The 22,026-nt window shown below is 43.3% G+C and overlaps 1 protein-coding gene across 1 annotated transcript in view; it reads right to left on the bottom strand.

Annotated features, from left to right (window-relative positions):
- The window catches only part of RFX4 (regulatory factor X4), a 166,706-nt gene that overhangs the window by 89,649 nt on the left and 55,031 nt on the right, over window positions 1–22,026 (bottom strand). The window contains exons 3-4 of the mRNA XM_059934815.1: window positions 19,335–19,395; window positions 4,019–4,142 (exon numbers count right to left, since the gene is read on the bottom strand). Of these exons, the coding sequence (XP_059790798.1) occupies window positions 4,019–4,142; window positions 19,335–19,395 (185 nt within the window). The remainder of the gene's footprint in view (window positions 1–4,018; window positions 4,143–19,334; window positions 19,396–22,026) is intronic.

The following is a 22,026-nucleotide window of genomic DNA, read 5'->3' as shown; positions in this document are numbered from 1 at the left end:
TAAAAAATACATATGTTACATATTTATTAGTTATATGCATTAATAATTATATATTATATGTAATAAAATATATAGATAATACCACCATATATAGATAACTATACATATATATTAGTAACAACATATATATATAGTAGTTCAGACAGTGATAAGTGCTATAAAGAAAAATAAAGTATGGTAAGGAGATAGAGGAGTTAGAACGGAATGGAGCCAATTTTAGAAACTAGTGATTTCTTCCATTGACAGAGAGCTTTACAGTTTTAAAAAACATTATCATAAGCACTGTCTCATTTTATCCCTAGAGTAATTTGGGATACTTCCCATCTAAAGGTAAGGAAATGGGAGCTCAGAAAAGTTAAGTGACTCCAAGTGGGGTGACCTTTCATCACCCCAGCCAACAGCAAAAGCAGGCACAAGAAGTTAGTTCAGCTAGCAGCCTCAGCACGCTCTGCCATTCCGAAATTAATTCCATGACCCAAAGTCAATGCAACATTACTGGAAGCCACTGCTTTTGGAGCTTGGCCACGGTGTTGGGAGAGGGGATTTTTATTTCAGATCTTACTTGCAGCAAAGCAATCGCTGCCATCCACTTTATCAAGAACAGGATCCCAGCCAGGCGACATGGGGACAGCTTTACCACTGAGGTCTGCTTCACCTCAGCCCACTTGCAAGCCAGTTGGGAAGACGACCACCAATCTAATTTTTCTCTAAAACCGAAGCTGAAATAGTGAACTTTTTGCCTGCTCTGAGTTAAAAGTTCAGAGATGAATCATAAGTTTGGACGGATCGGCTCAAAGGAAGACTGTCCACAATTACACTCCAAGGTCTGACAGAACTAGTCCCTTTCTCTCAAGGAGATGGCAGCTGCAGCGTGCTGGGAGCCCTCAGGAAGGGAAAATGCGTCTGGGATTTCAATTCAACAGGCTCAATGCGAAAACCCTCAGCAGGTACCTTCTGTCCTCCGTGGCTGGAAGGAGAACCCCAATTTCCAGTGCACTTGAAATCGATGGCAAGGCAGCTGCAGAGAGCTTTTGCATTTGTGCTTTTATTTCCATTAGAGTAATCCCTTGCTTTGGGACTGAAGATAAGACGGAGTTCAGATGCTTTTTTTTTTTTTTTTAAACATCTTTATTGGAGTATAATTGCTTTACAATGGTGTGTTAGTTTCTGCTTTATAACAAAGTGAATCAGCTGTACATATACATATACCCCCATATCTCCTCCCTCTTGCGTCTCCCTCCTTCCCACCCTCCCTAACCCACCCCTCTAGGTGGTCACAAAGCACCAAGCTGATCTCCCTGTGCTACGTGGCTGCTTCCCACTAGCTATCTATTTTACATTTGGTAGTGTATATAAGTCCATGCCACTCTCTTACTTCGTCCCAGCTTACCCTTGGATGCCTTTTTCAATGACTATTTTGGAAGCAGCTGGCACTGCAATTCTTCTTAGAGAGGAAACTTATTATTTGGGAAAATATTCTGAAAAGCCATTTGGATTAAACGAGACTTGTGGGCATAGATGTCAGCAGGAAGCAAGGACTAGAGAATAGAAGAAAGTTGGTGGACCTTGTCCCAAGAAGGAAGGAGAGGGAGAGTGAAGGGAGCAGAAGGAGGTGGCAGAGGAGGACGGGAGAGGCGGCCGAGCAGAGAGGGCGTGGACCAGCTGTGGGGCACTGGCAGGAGGAGCACCAGGGCGCGTTTGGAGGTGGGGACGTCTGCTCCATGGGACAATGCTTGGGATGTAAACCACCGCTGCACACTTCAGTCTACTAGGACGCTTTAGTCTACACGGATGCTTTCTGTGGACTGCCTTGTGCAAAGCAAAGAGGACCCTGAGTTTCATCCCTAGCTCGTGATGGTACAGAACAGGGCTGTCCAACAGGACTGTCTGTGGAGATGGAAATGTTGTATTTGCACCGTCCAATATGGTAGCCTCTAGTTACATGTGGCTACTGAGCATCTGAAGTATGGCTAGTGTGACTGAGGAACTGAATTTTAATTTTGTGTAAGTTAAGCAACTGTGTGTGGCCAGAGGCTACTGTACTGAATAGCACAGGTGTGGAGAGAGGGGGTATATGCAGAAAGAGGAGTCCCAAGTCAAGGTGACCCTGAGGATGCAAACACCCTGGGACTTGCTGAAATCTTGGGGGCAGATTTGAGACTTGAAATAGGAATGGAACTGGGATGCTGGCAGGAGAGGAAGAGCTAAATCGATTTTACCTAGATCACAAGGTCAAGGAAACCCTCAGCTGACAACAGGGTTACAAAAGAATTTGAGAGAAAAAGGAATAGAAGGTCCTTACACAGGCAAATTGAAGTTTCTAGAAATGCTGAATTTTTTTGTTTTTTGGTTTTGTTTTTGTTTCAGAATCTAAGCTAACAAACGGCTATTTGTATCTGTGCACAAGCATCTCATGGAAAATTCATAACAACAGTTGTAATGGCACATGGTAGGTGTTACTATCTGAGCGACCAGATGACTGAGTTCACAGAACCCTACAGCAGCCCACCACCCTCTCAAGTGAATCTTGCAACATCCCAGGAAGAAGGCAGGGGTTAATTCCCATTTCACAGCTGAGAGGACTGAGTCTCAGAGAGGTTAAGTGATAAGTCCAGGAGAGCTAGGAATCTTGGTCTTTTGGTTCACCCAACCTGACTCTCCATTTCGGCCTCTGGGAGGGAGCGTGTAGATGCAAGAGAATGTGCCAGGACCCCAGACACAGGACAGGGATACACTCCTGCTGTGCTCTTCCTTCGCCCACTGCTGAGAGGCTCTCAGTGCCCCTCTCTAGACTGGGAGCCCCTGCACAGCAGGACCCATTCCGGGATCCCTCTGAGTCTCCACTGCCTGACACAGCGCATGCCACACAACCAGTCTCAGCCAACACTGCCCGGCTGAAGAAAGGAACGAATGAAACAGCAAAGGGGGTTTCGCCACTGATTTTTTAAAAAAATTCCTTTCACTTTGGAGAAGGAACATTAACCCATCACACAAGCATCTTTCCCTTCCTAAGTCACCACAGAGCATCTTCTCATTTACTGAGTGGAGCCAATTCGCAGCCACTCAGTTTCAGACTCTCCCGGGTGGTTGGCTCAGGCCTAACATTGCCCTTTGTTTTTTTCTTGCTGATGATTTATCTGTTGAGGATCTGAAAAGTGAATTTCTGAAACATTGACCCCTCCCTGCCATTTCAGTCCTTGTTACGCTTGCACTCAGGAAACTGGTAAGGAATAGTGGTGCAGGACAAGCTTGCCTATTTTTTATTAGCCGATGTGGAAAAATAGTTACACACAGGAAAAAGAAGCTAATAAAAGGAGAAAGAGTTTAGATGTATTGACTCAAATTAAATTGAATATTTGGGGGGTGTAAAAAAATCTAGATCTTTATCAAATAAACACACGATGAGTCTTAAATAGAGTTCCAATAGCCTTCCTTGGCCAGCTGAATATGAATGACCAAGGGTAGTGGTTTTTTGTAGAGAGAGCCCTGAGGGTGGGATGTATTTTTATCATAAGTGGATAGAGAACAGTCAGGCCTGCAGTGATATTACGAACAGTACCACTCCCAGCTGAGGACTCCCAGACCTCCAAGCTATGATACAAGGCCACTTCCCAGTTTCTCTAAGGCGCTCACATTACTAAGCCAAGCAGTTTGCCTGTCCCAGGCTCACTGACATACACATAACACACCTGCGAGTGCAATATTTGCTGCTCAGAGAAAAGAAGTTACTGTCTGCAAATTAAGTACCGAGGAAATTCAAGGTAGATGTTCACTTTTACTTTACAACATGTCTGAATTATTTGAAATTTTTAATACTTTGGTATTACTCTGTTTTGGTATTTGGTTTGGTATTACTCTGTTAACAATTGTTTGAAATTTTTACAGCAAAGTAACCAAAGTATTTACTTTGGTAACCTAAAAAAAAAAATTTAAATGATTTAAAACATGATTAGGAACTGTGCATAAATTACTTAGAAGTGGGGAAGAAAAGGAAAAAGCCTGGTGAAGTTGGACTCACCTTTCCAAAGCTGGCAGCATTGACGGGCTGGGTGTCATTCTTCTCGCAGAAATCCAGGTAATGCATGTAGAGGGCACTGCGAGGGATGCAGACCCCTTCTGCAATCTCATAGTTCTCCTCCAGCCTGGGGAAATAAACGCCCAATGAACAAACCCAAGAAAGAAGGATCTGTTCTTTCTAGTCCTCCTCCAGAGCTGGGCAGACCTGAGAAATCACTCTTTTCTTACAGATGGGGAAACCAAGGCCCACGAAGACAAAACAATCTGCCTAAGGTCAGGAACGGAGTTAGCAGGTTAGCAGGATCAGACCCCTGGTCCCTTTGGGTATGACCTCAGGTCACTTTTCCAGCCCAAATTCCCAGTCCCTTTCCTCTGTGTTGTCATTAGCCTGACCACATTCTGGGTGAATGAGATTCCCCCAAACTCCAAAAAATGATAGAGGATATTGCAGGTGCCCCCCCTCAGCCAAGCTACCCACTGTGTAGCCATTCCTGATAGGTGTTAAAATCTTGGGGCTTCTTGGCTAACAAGAGCAGCAGAGTGAGAGCCTGGGAAAAACAAATGCCCCAGCACGGGCTGGATAGCTAGACAGCCACTAACCCACTGACTGAGGGAGGTTATATGACCACAGCAGGGAGCTGAACTGCTTGTTTCCTTTAGGCTCACCTTCCCTGCTGTACTGGGATTATATGATTCTACACCCATTACCTTCTTAATGACTATAGGTTAGGGTTTCAGGGTAGGAACTTTTCCATCTGGGTTCAAATCCCAGCCTTATTACTTGCTGGCTTGGTGACCTCGGGTAAGTTACTCAACCTCAGCCCTCAGTTTCCTTTTGGAGGTACTGACTGTAACCGCCTCTCAAGGTTGTCACGACAATCAGATGTAACGTGTGACATGCATCAGCATGGGGCCTGGCACATGGTGAGAGCTTAGTAGGTGTTAGACCTCATTATCATCCACTTTTCTGCTCCATAAAACATTTTTGGGCACTCAGATGTCCAGAATTTGTGCTAGATACTGGGAACATAGAAGTAAACTAGATACGGTTTTTTTTTTTCCCTCTTTAACCCAAACACCAGAATGTAGACATCCAATCATCAAGTTCCCCCTCACCACCATGTCAGCCATGAAGAAAACAGAAGACAACAAACAACACACTGGTGTTCATTGTGGATGTCAAGGCCAACAAGCACCAAATTAAACGGACTGTGAAGAAGCTCTATGACATTGACATGGCTAAGGTCAACACCCTGATCAGGCCTGATGGAGAGAAGAAGGCATATGTTTGACTGGCTCCTGACTATGATGCTTTGGATGTTGCCAACAAAGTTGGATCATCTACACTGAGTCCAGCTGGCTAATTCTAAATATAAAAGTTTTCACTGTTAAAAAGAAAAGAATGTAGGCATCCAAAAGAATCAGGCTCCTTTGTCATGGACACTTTGGAAGGTTAAACATCTCTTCCAACAAAACTGCTGGGGCATGTGACAGTTTGGGGACTTCTCTTTGGGCCTCACTGCCTTCAGTGTGGGGTACACACTGTTCAATAAACTCACCAATAGAAAATATTTCTCCTCTGATTGTGAATTGGATTTTAGGAAACAACCCCAAGTCATTTGGAACCAAGTTTGAGGGCTTAAGTGACTAGAATAACCCTTTTCTCCCAACTGTTTTTCTAGGGGTTCAAAAATAAGGCATGATGCTAAAACAATGAAATGAATGTCCTCAAGTGGCTTCTAACTTTCTGAGGGCACTTGCCAAAGAAGTGGTCCAGCGCTGTTGTAACTGAAGTGGAATGAGGACACGGCCTCCCGAGGTGCCCACTTGAAAGGGCAGAGCTCATTCGGCTCATTGCAACATGTGGTTGAAAGAAAATCAGTTCAATCATTTCATCCCCAAACCCCACGGATGACGCAGAGGACCAAACAACCCGAGGAACGCTCGGATAGATGAAGATGCCTGTGCTGAGCCGTCCCAGGTAGTCTCACCCACTCCCCCCTCTTCTGGGAAGGGGAACACTGAGTAACGCCTGACAATTTTTATAAGTGTTCCAGGAAATAGTTTATGCAATCCCTTCTAGGCAACCTAATTCCTTGAGGCTGGGGTGGTGTCTGATTCACTTCTGCATTTTTAAAGTCCAACAGACTCCGTAGCACACAGCAGGTGCTCAGTAAATGTTTGATGGATAGATTGTGTCAGTCATATATTCATTCAACAAATATTTACTGATCTCTTATCACCCAACAGGTGCTGGGGATACCACGGTGTGCAAGGTAGCCCTTGTTTGCACGTGGAGAACAGATTAATGGTGGACAGGTGGATAAAGACACAGGTAATCTTCAATTCAACAAATATTTATTGAGTGCCAGGCAGTGTTCTAGACTTTAAGGAAACAGTGGCGAACAAAACAAAGGCCCTGTCCTGAGAGGGCTTACATTCTATGTGTCGCCAACATCATACATTGGAACTCTAAATGTATTTCCCTGTGGGAAAATCGTTTCACATAGAGATTAGATTTCTTAGGACTATCCTAAGCCTCAGGGCTGGTGTGAATGGGGATCAGCCTTCTAGTTTAGCCTGGACCCCTAAATGCCATTCACAGTATTGTTTCCCTATAAAAGTGAGTTCAAAGGTCCAAATAACCAGCTTATGCACAAACTCGTGGGGGTCATCTGAAAAATGCGGCTTTCACAAGATGGGGTATCACAAACATTCTTTGTTTGGCCTGAACAGTGTTGGCCCAACTTTTAAAATTCAGGACATTTCACATAAGAATCTGGATTTCTGGCTTCTTTTGAAAAGGCTGAGATCTGGCAACACTGGGCCCATATTCCCGCGTGACAATTGGCCAGTTACATGTGCCCTCGGGTCGGCCAGAGTCCTCACTCCTCCCTATTTTTCTTACACCCAATCTATTTTCTGTTCCTTGTCTGCCTCCTGTAGGGTCTTGTGTTGACATAAGACAAAATCTATGCCCTAGTTCACTTTGCAGTTTATTGTGGGGAGAATAATGCACAGAAATAAGAATATTTAAATACTACCAACTCCCAACCACAGGTGCAGAGCAATGTGGGAAGACAGAGAGATTACTGTGTAGATGGGAACAGATGATTAAGGTTTCATGATGAACTGGAATTAGAACTTTGTAACAACAACAACAGCTAGCATCTGTTGAGCTCTTACTAGGTGCCAGGCACAGGGTATACATTATCTCACAATAACCATATGAAGCCCATATTTTAGGTGAGGAAACTGAGGCACAGAGAGCGAAATTCATTTGCCCATGGTCATGCAGCTGGTAAATGGGAGAGTTTGTCTCACTGTGAACCACTGAGGTATTCTGCCATGGGAGATGGAGGGGGTTCCAGGCAAGCAGAACAGCAAGGCTAAGAGACAAACGTGGCTCGAGCTTTGGATGATGGAGACACTGGTCTGAGTGTAGAAGAGGGCTTGTAAAGGAGTATCTAAAAGGAAGGAACCATGGGGGAGGGGCATGCCGCATAAGAGAATATGGCTTGGCCTAAGAGTTTAGCAACCTCCAGAGCTGAAGAGTTACTATGAAAGTCTTATTTTCAGAAGGCAATGGAGTGTTACTCAGACAGAATTGAAAAAAATATTCAGAGACAGGAAGACCCGAGTGTTTCCAGGATGCTGTAGGAATAATAATAATGTAATCAAATACAATGGAATACTGCTCAGCCATAAAAAGGAATGAAATAATGCCATTTTCAGCAACATAGATGGACCTAGAGATTATCATACTAAGTGAAGTAAGTCAGAAAGAGAAAGACAAATACAATATGATACCACTTATATGTGGAATCTAAAATACGATACAAATTAACTTATTTACAAAACAGAAACAGACTCACAGAGATAGAAAACTTATGGTTAACCAAAGGGGTAAGGGGGTGAGGGACAGATAAATTAGGAGTTTGGGATTAGCAGATGCCAACTACTATACATAAAATAGATAAAGAAGAAGGTCCTACTGTATAGCACAGGGAACTATATTCAATATCCTGTAACAAATCATAATGAAAAAATGTGAAAACTAATATATATGTAACTGAATCACTTTGCTGTACACCAGAAACTAACACAACATTGTCAATCAACTATACTTCAATTTTAGAATGTAATCAACAACAGTAACTAGCATTAATTTAAAGTTTAATATGTTGTATTTGCCAGCAATGGATTGAGACTAAAAGAACGTTTAAACAAAAAAAAACCAAAAAAAAACCCCAAGTCTCATAGGTTTCCTCTTAGACGACTGAGAGTGCCACTAAGCAATTTCCTTAGAAAGCTTAACTTCAACTCTTTAGGCTACTGTGTTGTGGGATATTTTCCAGTTTAATGCATAGACAAGAACAATCTGGGAAGCTGGAACTTTGTGCATAACCAGCTGTGTGCTTTTTGCTTATATTTACTAATGATTTTCTAAAATTAATTTTGGCCAGAAAAATCCATGGACACATTCAACAAACATGCATTTCAAACCATTCAGAATTCATCTTATAAAAAGCATATGATCCTTTAAATTATAGGGAGCCAGTTAAGTTTTTAAAGCATAGGAGTGCCAGGATCCAATTTATTCTCTGGAAAGGTCACCTTGGCACCTCTCTGGTGAGTGGGCAAGGAGCACTAGTGAAGACTGGCACGTAGTGGCTGACTAGGCAGTACTTGTAGAATGAATGAGTGAATGAACGAACAAATGAGATCGGTTTGGAGCCACGTTAATAGTCAGGGCAGGAAATGATGGAGCATGGATTGAAGGAGTGGCTGTCAGGGCAGAGATAACACCTAGGGTGTGGGTCTCATGCTGCCAGATGTGAGGAGGGTGGGAGCAACAAAGGAAGCCCTCAAGTTCATAACTGGGTTGAATGGGTGAAAGGGGGCTCCATCGCCATGATTAAGAAAAGCTGGGGCTTCCCTGGTGGTGCAGTGGTTGAGAGTCTGCCTGCTAATGCAGGGGACGCGGGTTCGAGCCCTGGTCTGGGAAGATCCCACATGCCGCGGAGCAACTAGGCCCGTGAGCCACAACTACTGAGCCTTCCCTGGTGGCGCAGTGGTTGAGAGTCTGCCTGCTAATGCAGGGGACGCGGGTTCGAGCCCTGGTCTGGGAAGATCCCACATGCCGCGGAGCAACTAGGCCCGTGAGCCACAACTACTGAGCCTGCGCGTCTGGAGCCTGTGCTCCGCAACAAGAGAGGCCGCGATAGTGAGAGGCCCATGCACCGCAATGAAGAGTGGCCCCTGCTTGCCGCAACTAGAGAAAGCCCTCACACAGAAACGAAGACCCAACACAGCCAGAAATAAAATAAATAAATAAATAAACAAATTTTTTTTTAAAAAAGAAAAGCTGACGAGGTGAGTTATGGGGGGGTGGGAATAATGCTTCCAAATATTGTGCTAAAGGGCATGGGTTCCCAGATAAATTCCTGGCTCCTCCCCTCATTGGTTACTTTACTTAAGCCCCCTGTGCCTCAGTTTCTATTTGTTGTTTGTATGGTTTGTTTGCTCACTAAATCTGGTCAAGAAATCAGGATTAAATACAAGATCAAGTTTAAAATACATCCCATTAAATGAATCCACAGCTGCAACAAACTATCAACATTTGAATCATATGGGTGTAAGTCACAGCTCACACAGGCTGAAATAATGAAGCAGTTACCTGCCAAAGGCCAGAGCCTTCTAAATAACTATATTCTTATCCACGTTTTGTTTCTCTTACTGGAGCTTCTTTGCCTCAAGGTATCTAGGTGGCTTGTGACTATGAAGCATTTTAATAAGCTCTATGAGTGAAGACACATAATTGGAGTGAAGGGCAGCTTTGATGCTTGATGAGTTTCTACAGGAATAGCATCATGACACCTTTCCCCCAAACCTTCTTACAAACTCCAGAGGGTCCGTGCACGTACCGAAGTTGCTAATTGAAATGCCAGCTTCCTGACCAAGGCATGGCAGAAAGGCAGTTAATTATTTCTCTTCATATCTGATGAAATTTCCCCTTTTCCTCCTCACTTTTACAGGACATCATTAGTCTGACATGGTGAACAATACTCCATTATACCTGGATATTTTTTTTTTAATGATCACAGAAACATTCTCCACGTCTTCCATTTTCTGATCTTCTATTTAACAACTTGATCATATTTGAACTGAGCCTATCCTATTATGGAGAGATAATGACCTCGGTCCACTAGCCAACATGAGTCATTATCTGCAGTATACATTTTTAAAAGACCTCCTCACAAGGTTTCAGCATGCAGCATCCAGGGGCACATGGTGGAAGCTTCATATTAGCGCTTTACAGTGAACAGCAGATGTCTCAGCACGTAGCATAATCTCTCCCTCTGCTCTCATTTTAAACTTATGTTTTCTTATATGTTCACATGGGCTTTCAGTCCAGCCTCCACTTCTCGAGTCCTTGTAGACATGTCTGGGACAGAAACTTTTTTCTTCTATTTTACCCAAAGAAAAGAAAACAGGATTTTTTTTTTTTTTTTTTTTTACTTGCTAAACATCATAATTTATTACTGAGGTTATCAGAGAGATCTGAGACTGCAAAATATGTGAGAAAAAAAATTTGGCCAAACAATCAGAGCCAGACAATAGTCTAAACCCTTCAGTGGCTCCCCTCTGCCTCTCACAGAAGTTCAAATTCCTTATCTTGGCACCCAAGGCCCCCTGTCTCTCTGACCCTGACTACTTCTCCTTCTCCAGGCTTCTCTGGCCTCATTCCCCTACACATACGCTTCTCTCCAGCCGGCGGGACTGTCTGCCATTCCTCAAACATATCTTGCCACGTTCCCAGCTACGGTACACGTTCCCTGGCCTTCCCACCATGGGAGGGAACCCCCTCTGCTGGGCCTCACCCTTCAAGGCTCAGCTCAAATTTCTCTTCCACAAAACTGTGCTTAATTTCCACCCAGCCCCAACTGCTGATCACTCCTTAATCATTTCTTCCTTGACAAATTCACGTATTCATTCATTTGATAACATGTAGAGAGTGCTGAGTTATGTCTGTAGAGGAAAACACCTTGATTGAACAGACACACCTGCTGCTCCCAAAGCTCTCACCGCCTCCTGGCGATTTCCACAGCTCTTCCTAACAGCTTCACTGAGAGACAGTGGTTTTGCAGTCAGGGATCACTGAGTCTGAATCCTCCTTCACCACTTGCAAGCACTACGGTCTCAGGTATGTTACCTGAGCTCTCAGACTCTTGCTTCCTTCATCTGCAAAATGAGGGAAATGATACCCCAACACCCATCTCCCAAGCCTGCTGTGAGGGTTAAACAAGAATCCAGGCACTGCCCTCAGCCCTCCGGCTGGCATATGCACATCACTCAACGGAGGGTAACTATCGGTATCATTCTATATTAGTGCAGAATATTCAGGTAACACTTCACACCTTAGACTGAAAGTCCTTTCAAGGCAGGGACCAAACCACACTTCTATTTATGCCAGCATAGTTCCTAACACTGTGACCTGAACACGGTCAGTAACACTGTGGAAGGAAGGAGGCGGCAGGGTGAGGGCTCTGGGCAAGAAAGGAAAGCAGGCTTTTGCACAGATCAAAAAAAAGTTTAAAAAAGTCCTAACACCTGGGGGGTTAAAGGAAAAGCCTGTTTATATTAACAGACCTGATTTATATTTTCAAGTGCCTACTCTTGTGCCAGAGATGTTCATATTTGTTATCACTACTCCCACAAATGGGTAACTTTATCTCCATGACATGGAGGAAGAAATGGAGGGTTGGGGAGGCTAAGTGACTTGCCCCAAACTACCTGGCTGGGAAAAGCCTGCCTTGGAGTATGAACTCAGGGACGATGCTTCTAAAGCTCTCCCTCTGTGCGAGGGACTGACATCCATGTGCTCAGTGAGTCAGCATTACCTATTGAGCACCTACTATGCGCCAGGCACCGCAGAATACAGCGGTGAACGAGAAGACGCAATCCCCACCACTGCCTTTAGGAAGCCGACAGTTTCTCAGAAGGAAGATGGGAACCAAGGAGAGAACACCACCAGATGATAAGTAAGTACAAAATGGTGGCATTTGGCTCACATGGGCTCGGATTCTACAGAAGGCCAAAACAAATAAACAAAAACCATCCAATCTATTTTATTAAACTGCAACAATTAAGCCCACAATTTGCTGCTGGGTAGACAAACACGAGTTCAGGTGGGTCCCTGGTGTTTCTCCTAGGACCTCGCTGGCCCCGCCTCCCCTTGGTTGAGGGTCTTCTGAGGAGGCAGGCATTTCCCCCACGTGGGTGGAGTGAGACTGAGACCATCTGCTGTGTTGAGTTGCCTGCTTTGCTTTTCCTCCTCTTCCAATAGGGGTAATAATCCTGCCTCCTCTACCCGGTTTTCGTGAGATCCAGTGAGCTCAGCCAGCAACATCAGCTGGGGTAAGCCTGGCACACCAGGGGTACTGGCTCAACCTGTAAGTTTGGTCCCTGCTCAGCCATGGACTGAATCAGGGATTTATTTCTGCCATTGTAATGACTCAACTGGACCAGAATCTGGAGTAATCTAATCCAAATCTTGTGCTTTGCCTACAAGCTACCAAAGTGGTGTTCCAGAAAAGCCTGGGATTAGCCAGCTTCTGGCATCCCTCTGTTTGTTTTTTGATTAATCAAGTCCTTTTCTTTTCTTTTTTTTTTTTTGACAAAAACTAGGCAGTCTAGTAGCAGAGCGTCACAAGTTCTGTGCTGCTGCTAACCCACCTGTCGGGGCCTAGGCTAGAGGTTGGCAGCCAGAGCGCTGGTGGCCCCGAATGGCAGCGGAGGGGATTTTGGCACCATCCTCTACCATAAACCACCCCCTTCAATCTTCCCTTTCCATCTCTTCCCTGCCTCTACTCATCTCCACTTCACCGTTACAAATAGGGCTGCAAAGAACATCTTCATATGTGTCCCCCTGCACACCTGGGGGAGTGCTTCTCCATGTCAGTATCCAGGAGTGGATGCACATATTAAAATGTTAACGGGATGCAAAATTGCCCATTCAAATGGCTTTACCATTTTATACCTTCACTCACAGCACAAAATATTTTCTAAAAATAAGAACCTAGGTCCACAACATAGCATCTCATTCTCTGAGACATTTACACCCTTCGTGTTGTCCTGCTTAAGCTACCTTGCTCCATCTCTGGCTGAGGACTTCTAGCGGGACACAGTCACGCCTATTGGCACTATATGTCACTTCTGGTTACATTCAGAGCTAAAAATGTTTAGCCTCCCTTTCTGGAATGAGGTGGACTAACTCATACTATGAGAGCAAATAAGGTTATGCCACCGTTGAATAAAGAATTAAATCAGAAATGGGTGCACAACGTCAGGTATTGGTGACATCCCATGGGTCTGGTCTAGCAGCTGTGGCCGGGTCTAAAACGTCACCGTACTTCTTTGGCACAGTACCCAGCCCAATTTTCTACCTCTGGCCTCCGAGAACATTTTAAAGAGAAACACCGAATTTATTTTGTTTCATATTGATTTGAAATATTGAAAGCCTAGCAATCACCCAAGCCTCATTTTTATTTTTTCCAAAGAAAGGAAAATGTCTCCCACGAAAGTGACAATTTGGTCTTCAATCCTCTTCCTTTGGGGAAGGGCCTCCCTCTCTCCCTGGAAACTGCAGACAGGGAAGTGTCTCCCCGCTGATGGCACACAGGAGCTCAGAGTGACACTGGCAACAAGAGAGGTGTGTGAGAGGGCGGGGCAGTGGAGGGGGGCACGTGCTGGCAGCGAGTAGGCCAGGACAGCAGACAGGCTGCTTTCCCTGCCGAAATCCTCATTGTGAATAGAGGTTATTGTGTGGCCAGGATTCCAGCAGGGCTCACCATCCCCAGTGGGTTGGGCTTTACTAACCTCATGACCAAGGATGGGATGCTGGAAAGGGTTTGGCGGAAGGCATTTGACAATATTTGCCTGTTTTCTGCTGGGAAATGCCTCCAGGTCACGTGGCCCTGCTTATTTTCAGCTGCTTGGCTGTTGTATTATTTGTTCTTAGAGTGGGGATGGTCTCTGGGGCGATGGGGAGGGGCTCTCGGCAAGGTGGGGGAAGGCAGAGAGGCAAATAGCTCCTAAACCAATTCCAGGAACAAGCCAAGCGTCCCGGGAGAACTGGGCACTATCAGGCCAGTGGCTACCACCTTGGCGGTGAGGCCAAGGTCCTTTCCTGGGGCTGCCCGCTACCCCTGGAGAGAGGGGACAACGTGAAGGATATAGATGCCTCGGAGGACGAGATGCCGTGTTGTGGAGCTAGGTTCCTGTTTTTTAAAAAACAGCATTTTGTATACTTCGGCTGAATATAAAATGGTAAGGCCATTAGAGTGGGCAATTTTGCAATCCTGTTAACATTTTCTGTGCACCCAGCACTTCCACTGCCTGATACCCATACAGAAGAAACACTTCAGCAGGTGTGTGAGGGGACATATGAAGATGTTCTTTGGGACTTTATGTGTAAAGGCAAAGATGAGATTTGGACACAACCTAAATGTCGGTCAAAGAGGGAAATGGCGAACTGAAGTCTGCCGCTGTCTTACATGAAATTCTGTGCAGCGGTTAAAATGAGGTTGTTCTTTGGGGACGAATCTGGGTATAGCTTCAGGATATTCGACTAAGGAGAGAAAGCAAGCTGTGGATCAAAACAGTGTGACAGGTTGTGGAACAATATTTTTAGAGTTCTATGTCTGTATTCTTTTTATAAAGGAGAAAATACTAAATAAAAAACCACAATTCAGAAACTTCTATCAGTACTTATGCATGTAAATGCATAGGCAAGGGACAGTAAAAAAAAAAAAAATATATATATATACACACACACACACACACACACACGCATGTACGCACAAACACCCACACACATACATATTTCTCACTGGTAACAGCGTTGCTCTGGAGGAAGTGAACTTTAACCTTATCTGTAATGTTTTCGTTTTAAAATAAGGAAATGTATTTTTGTGTAAATAAAATAAAATTTAAATGTAAATGTGTATTTGTTGAATTTATTTGCACCTTGCCTTTTTCTAAAAAGCTAACAAAATAAACACAAAAAGAAAAAAATTAGACAAAGGGAAGAGATTAAAAAGTATATAAACATCAGATTTCGCTCTGAACTCCCTGGCAGCCAGAGCAAAGAGGGGACACATGGTATAAATTGTATCACTTTCCCTTGTAGAGTGGAGGGTGCATCCAGTTCCTTTTGAGAGACAAAGTTTTCACACTGAAACTCTAGTCTAAAAAAGTTTACTCATGTGGAACTTGATATAGGATGTCACATGTCCTCCACCATGGTCTTAAGCATGACTCTATCCCTAAGTTTAGAGAAATGTCCTACTTTTTCTTCCCTGCTATTTACATACTCCCCTGCCTCCTTCCCCCACCTCATCTGTACTGCTGTCTTCCTTGCTGGCTACGCTCCAACCACACGGGCCACCTTCTGCAGTTCCTTGAACAAGCCCAGCCTGCTTCCAGCCTGGAGAGAGTGGCGGATACTGTGGTCTGTGCCCAGGTTACCTTTCAGGACTGAGGTGTTCTTCCCCACCGCTGAGACGTTGATTGCTGAGGCTGAATCCTTCCTGGGGAGCTGTCCTCAGCAGGATGGGAACTGCCTCGCCCAAAGCTATGCCCCCTCACAGGGCGGGAAGGGGAGGGTGGGATGAACTGGGAGATTAGGTTTGACATAAATGCACTACCACGTGTAAAACAGATAGCTAGTGGGAACTTGCTGTGTAGCACAGGGAGCTCAGCTCGGTGCTCTGTGATGACCTAGATGGGTGGGATGGGGGCGGGGGGGAGGTCCAAGAGGGAGGGGATATAGGTATACATATAGCCGATTCACTTCACTGTACAGCAGAAACTAACACAACATTGTAAAGCAATTATACTCCAATAATTAAAAAACAAAACCCCACCAAAGTTATATCCCCTCCCTGGGGGCAAACTACCTGCAGTGATGAGCAAGATGGGGGAATAAAAACCTGGATCCATTGCCTCAATTCATCTCTGAGGCCCACCCTGGCTTCAGAACTCCCTGTGAGATCGCTGAAGCCTCTACTGTAGCCTCCTCGCAGCCCGAGACCCCCTCTGCCCATCCCCTCGTACCCTCATGGTGTCAATACTGGGTGCCTTACCTAATAAGCCACCTGTAGGCACGGCTCTGCTCAGAGTCTGCCTCTGGGAGAGCTTGACCTGAAATGTTCCCTCTGCCTAGAACATCTCCCTGATTTTAACATTGTCACGGTGTCTGAGGACTTCTTGTCATACAAATGTCCACTTAAATATCACCTCCTAAGGGAAGCTTTCCCTCACCATTCAACCTAAAATAGCCTCTGAGATATGATAACATCAGCCAATTCTAATTCTCCGCACAGCACGTATCCGTATCTAATACATTCCTTTTTGATTTATTTATCATTAATATAATAATTTTTAAAATTATCACCCAACTTTTTCTCTCATCAGCCCCTATTCTTGGTCTGTCTTATCCACCACTGCATTCCCAAAGCCTAGAATAGGGCCTAGCAAACAGTAGGTGCTCAGTAAACATTTCTTAAATTAGTTAATAACTAAAATTCTATCTTAAAAATATAATATAAAGGGAATTGGAGGAAAATTTGATGTTTGAACAACTTGTTGCCTTTTGATAATAATAATACTAAAATTTATACATTTTCAAACCTGATGTGACTCTGAAAACAGATTTTTTTCATCAAAACAAATCCACTGCCTAACTCTGTGAACTGGAGGATGAAATTTCTTCCGGAGTGATCTATGTGACCTTTTATTTAGAAAAACCGATATTGTGTATAGAATTACGTACAGTGGAAGGAGAACTGATAATGCATATGTCAGGAAGGAGGGAAGCCCTATTCTGGGATGTCCCTGTGGGACTCCGAAGGAAGAGGTCTGCTGAGCGATCCATGGCTGCTAAGATTTACCTAGCACCCACCCTACACCAGACACTGTTCAAGCACTCTGTATATACGAACTCACTTCCTCTTTGTAACTACCCTAGAAGGCAGTGGTCCCCAACCTTTTTGGCACCAGGGACCCGTTTCATGGAAGACAATTTTGGCATGGACGGGCGGGCGGCAGGGCGATGGTTCAGGTGGTAATGTGAGCGATGGGAGCGGCACGTAAAGCTTCACCTGCTGCTCACCTCCTGCTGGGCGGCCCGGCTCCTAACAGGCTGCAGACCAGTACCGGTCCACGGCCCGGGGGCTGGGGACCCCTGATACAAGGTAAATACTTCTGCCATCTCTATTTTACAGGTAGACTGAGGCACAGAGAGGTGCAGGACCTTGCCCAAGTTCACACAGCTAGAAAAGCAGAGCTGGGAGTTAATTCCTGGCAGTCTGATTTAAGAGATTACACTATCGGGCTTCCCTGGTGGCGCAGTGGTTGAGAGTCTGCCTGCCAATGCAGGAGACGCGGGTTCGAGCCCTGGTCTGGGAAGATCCCACATGCCGCGGAGCAACCAGGCCCGTGAGCCACAATTACTGAGCCTGCGCGTCTGGAGCCTGTGCTCCGCAACGAGAGGCCGCGATAGTGAGAGGCCCGCGCACCGCAATGAAGAGTGGCCCCCGCTTGCCACAACTAGAGAAAGCCCTCGCACAGAAACGAAGACCCAACACAGCCATACATACATACATACATAAATAAAAAAAAAAAAGAACGTAAGCAGACAAGAATATCATTAAAAAAAAAAAAAATTAAAAAAAAAATTAAAAAAAAAAAGAGATTACACTATCTACATCCTTGCTGTTGCCAGGCAAATGTCAGAGAATCACAGAAAAACAGACATGAACAAGGTGATTTTCTTCTAGTCCCTTTCAAATTTTTTATTCTGAAATGTATGACATGTTCAGGTTATTAAAGCAAGAGCGTCTGTTGATTCCTAGCGTTTCTAGAAACTCTCACTCCCAAAGTCTTTTATGTTGATGCCTCATTCAATGTGCTAGCATTATGAGAATCTGTGTGACCATAATTTGGGGGGAAAGGGTGCAGGGAGAGATTTGACCAGGGAAGTAGAGCAGAATTTTAAATAAAGCAAAAAGCAGCAAATGCAATGAGAAAAAGAATGCAGGGACACATTGATGGAAACAAACCAAAAGGCTGGAAATGGAGCTCTTGAAAACAACCTCTGCTATCCTTGTAGCAAAACAAGTTGACTACCGAGACTCTTGTTAGAGAAGATTGAGTTACATTTGTGAATGCTTTCTCCCAATGTTGTTTTCCTCTCACCTGTGGGTGGATTAGTCAAAAGAATCTAATATGATTTGCTCATTAGAGCCAATCTGCTTCCTTTTCTGATCTGGTCTCTCTTCTTCTCCATCCTTCCTGGTTTTTCTCTTCCTTTCTTCAAAAGCATAGGCTTTGCAATTAAAGTGACCCAGCCAGGTTCCTGCCTCTGCCACTTCATGGCTATGTGTATATTCAGGCAAATGATTTAACTGTCTAAGCTTTATTTTCCTCATCTGTAAAATGGGCATAACAATACCAACTTCACAGGATTGTGAGAATGAAATGAGGCATGTATACAAAGTGCCTAGCATGCAGGCTGGCACACAGTAGATTCATTCCTTTCCCCTCCTCACTTCTCTCTCCTTCCCCTTTGTTCCTTACTTCCTTCAGCTTCGCTGGGCTGAACGAGAGTAGTAATAGCACTTAACTGACAAGTTCTTCTGAGAGGTGAGTCTCAGGTATAGAATAGCTTTGGTGTTCAAAGCTACAACATAATTTCTAAGTAAAACTCTTAGAGGAGAATTCACCTGTAAATACCAAACATGGGTGCAAACACTTAAACAACATCATTAACTATAACATCAAGTCCAGGAATTCCAAGTATTAAAGGGAGAGCCACTCAAGTAGATAATTTGTATTAATGTTAAAATAAATGTAGTATAGTTGCAATAAATTATTAATTTATTAAGAGTTCATTGGTAGGGGTGAACAGACCTGTTTCTATAATTGGCTGGAACATTATTTATTAAAATAATAGACTCTATTAAAATCAATTAATAACATCCATGTGGAATCCAGTTCTTGCCAGTGTTTTGATGATGGGAAAAAAAATCTACTCCCAAATAAAATAAATATGAAAAATTCAAATCTCCTGCCCATGTCTAAGTTGAGTATTTTATGCATACTTACAAATTAAACTGATTGCATATGGGCTATTGGATGTCAAGTTATTATGACAATGTCAAAATATCCAAGTAATATGCTGTCCTATCTGTAGGAAGACATAGTTATATGAGCTTCCCATCAAGAGAGAACTTGCTCAGAATGGAACTTACCATTGCAGAGTAGCAGGAGTGGAGTGGGGCTTGGATGCTCTATTATTTTCTTTTTCCTCATCTGTTAAATGAAAGAAAAAGGAGTGAACTTCAGTAGGAAAACGTACAAGGCCTTTCAGCTCTCCCAAGTCTCAAAAGACTACGTTGCCCTCAAATGTTGATGCTTTGAAAGCAATGATATTTTGGCTTTTCTAACATGTTGAATTTATCACACTTTAATAAGAGAAAAAGGAGAAACTGACTTTTACGGAAGACTCTTATATCAATTTGTATTTTTATTTGACATAATACGTTACAGTTTGAAGAGCTATCTCTCTTCATCACTGAACAATATGACTGCACTCCCCCAACGTGCTATGTTCGCAACTGAAGCTGGACATTTGACACGATGATTTTGACCCTAAGAACACACTGACTTTGCACACTATCTGCTCCTTGTAACTCCAATGGAACAGACAGTTAGTGTAGGGAAGGGAGAGTGTAAGTGTTCAGAAGAATCAGGTTAGCAATACAGTAGAACAGGGGTTGGCAAACTTTTTCTGTAAAGAGCCAGTTAGTAAATATTTTAGGATTTGGGAGCCAAGAGGCAAAATCAAAAATATTATGCAATATTTATATAACACGAGAGAAAACAAATTCCATTTCCATATTGACAAAATTCAAAATATAATAATACTAGTTGATTATAATTTTTGTAATACAGGTCTATTAATTAAAAATGAAATTAATTTGGGGGAGCGGGTAACATTTTTCTTAATTGGGGTTCAAAGCTCACATTCCCTTTCATCCAACAGATTACAAATATCCATCTATAAAATCATTCTTAGTTTACAGCCCTACGAAAACAGGTGTCAGGCCAGGTTTGGTCTGTGGGGTTCTAGTTTGCAGACCTCTGCAACACAGCAATCTGAACAACAGATCAATCTTTGCATACCTAAGAAGAACTGCTCACAGTTTTATCATGAATTAACTAGAAATAGATTTAATTAGTTGCATCCAATTCTTAATGAAGATTATTGATAGAAATAATCAACATAAAATTAAATTTCTAGGGAATTCCCTGATGGTCCAGTGGTTAGGACTCCACGCTTCCACTTCAGGGGCGCAGGTTTGATCCCTGGTAGGGGAACTAAGATCCTGCAAGCCGCATGGCACAGCAAAAAGAAATAGTAAATAAAAAAATAATAAAATTTCTTGACCCACAAAATCTGACCCAAGAAAACTGGTACAAATAACAGTCTCAAAAGAAAATAATGTCAAAACCTACAAATATAATCAACAAAATTTAATAGGAACATGTAAAACAATCAACGAAATAAATCTGTGGTATAAGATTTATATGGGAAAGAATTTGTACTTGTGAAAATAATTTAAGTAAAACTAAAATGAAAGTGGAAGAAAGTAAAATATACTGCAAAGGAAGTAGCTTAATAAAGTTGCCCTCAGAAAATATTTCCATGATGAAAGCTTATCAATATTGGTATAATTCTGATTAAAATGTCTGCTCATAAAAACTGTGAAGATATTGTTGTTGCTCATTCAACAATTGTACATACTCACCTTCTTCCTTATTAATAGAATCCCAATTTAAAGGGGACTACGTGTTCAGGGAGGGTTATCCCCTCTCAAATCCTAGAGAGATGAATGTTGATTAATTTAAATCTATCACGGTAATTTTATGTCATCTAGCCCCTGATGGATTAGGTGGGGCATGTGACATGGTGATGTGGCCTATCAGATTAAGAAGGAGCCCTCTGGGTGCTTCTGGGAAAGTTATTTTTCCCTAACAAAAAGGAATGGGGGCCTTGATGTCAATTTCTGGCCTCCAAAACTGAAGGAAGGGAGGGAGGGAGGGAGGGAGGGAGGAAGGAAGGAAGGAAGGAAGGAAGGAAGGAAGGAGGGAGGAGGGGAAGAAACAGAAGAGACACACTGGCCTGTCCTGCTTTTGAACACAGCTGTGAGTAGATAATTGGAGTGAAGCAGTAAACTTTCAACTGGGAAAAGAGCAGCCTGAGGACAAAGTCAATGCCAAGGAAGGCAGAGAGAAAAAGGGGGAAAACCTGGGGATTCTGAATGTCATGATGTGCCTCTGACTAACCAACCCTAAAAACTGCTGCCTCTTTATGAGATAACACAATTTTCTGAGTTAATAAATCCTCTTTTCATTGGGTATTCACTTCCTTGCCTCCAAAACCATGTTAACTGGTACAACACTAACGCTAAATGTTCTCAGGGACAAAATGTCCCAATACATCATTGGGCTCAACATCTGTTCATGCTGCTTTGTCAACCTGGAGTTACTTCTAAATGTTTGTCATCCTTTCCAGTTTAGAATATACAACACCACCTCTTCAAAGCCTCCAAGTCAGGAATCATTAATCCTAACTCTGTTCTTCTGTACCCCATTATTTGTCTCTCAGTCAAATGGTTTAGCCATCCGGATCATTATTTCTATGCATATCCATATCCATCTCTCTGACTTATGTATCCTACTTAAGAAGGCAAGGAGGCCTGTTTTCAAACTATATTACAAAGCTATAGTAATCAAAAGAGTAAAATACTGGCCTAAAAACAGACACATAGATCAATGGAACAAAACAGAGAGCCCAGAAATAAACCCACACACACAGTCAATTAATTTATGACACAGGAGCCAAGAATATGCAATGGGGAAAGGACAGTCTCTTCAATA

Source organism: Balaenoptera ricei, chromosome 10, assembly GCF_028023285.1.
Source record: "Balaenoptera ricei isolate mBalRic1 chromosome 10, mBalRic1.hap2, whole genome shotgun sequence".
Lineage (NCBI taxonomy): Eukaryota > Metazoa > Chordata > Mammalia > Artiodactyla > Balaenopteridae > Balaenoptera > Balaenoptera ricei.
This window is presented reverse-complemented; position numbering and strand designations above follow the sequence as displayed.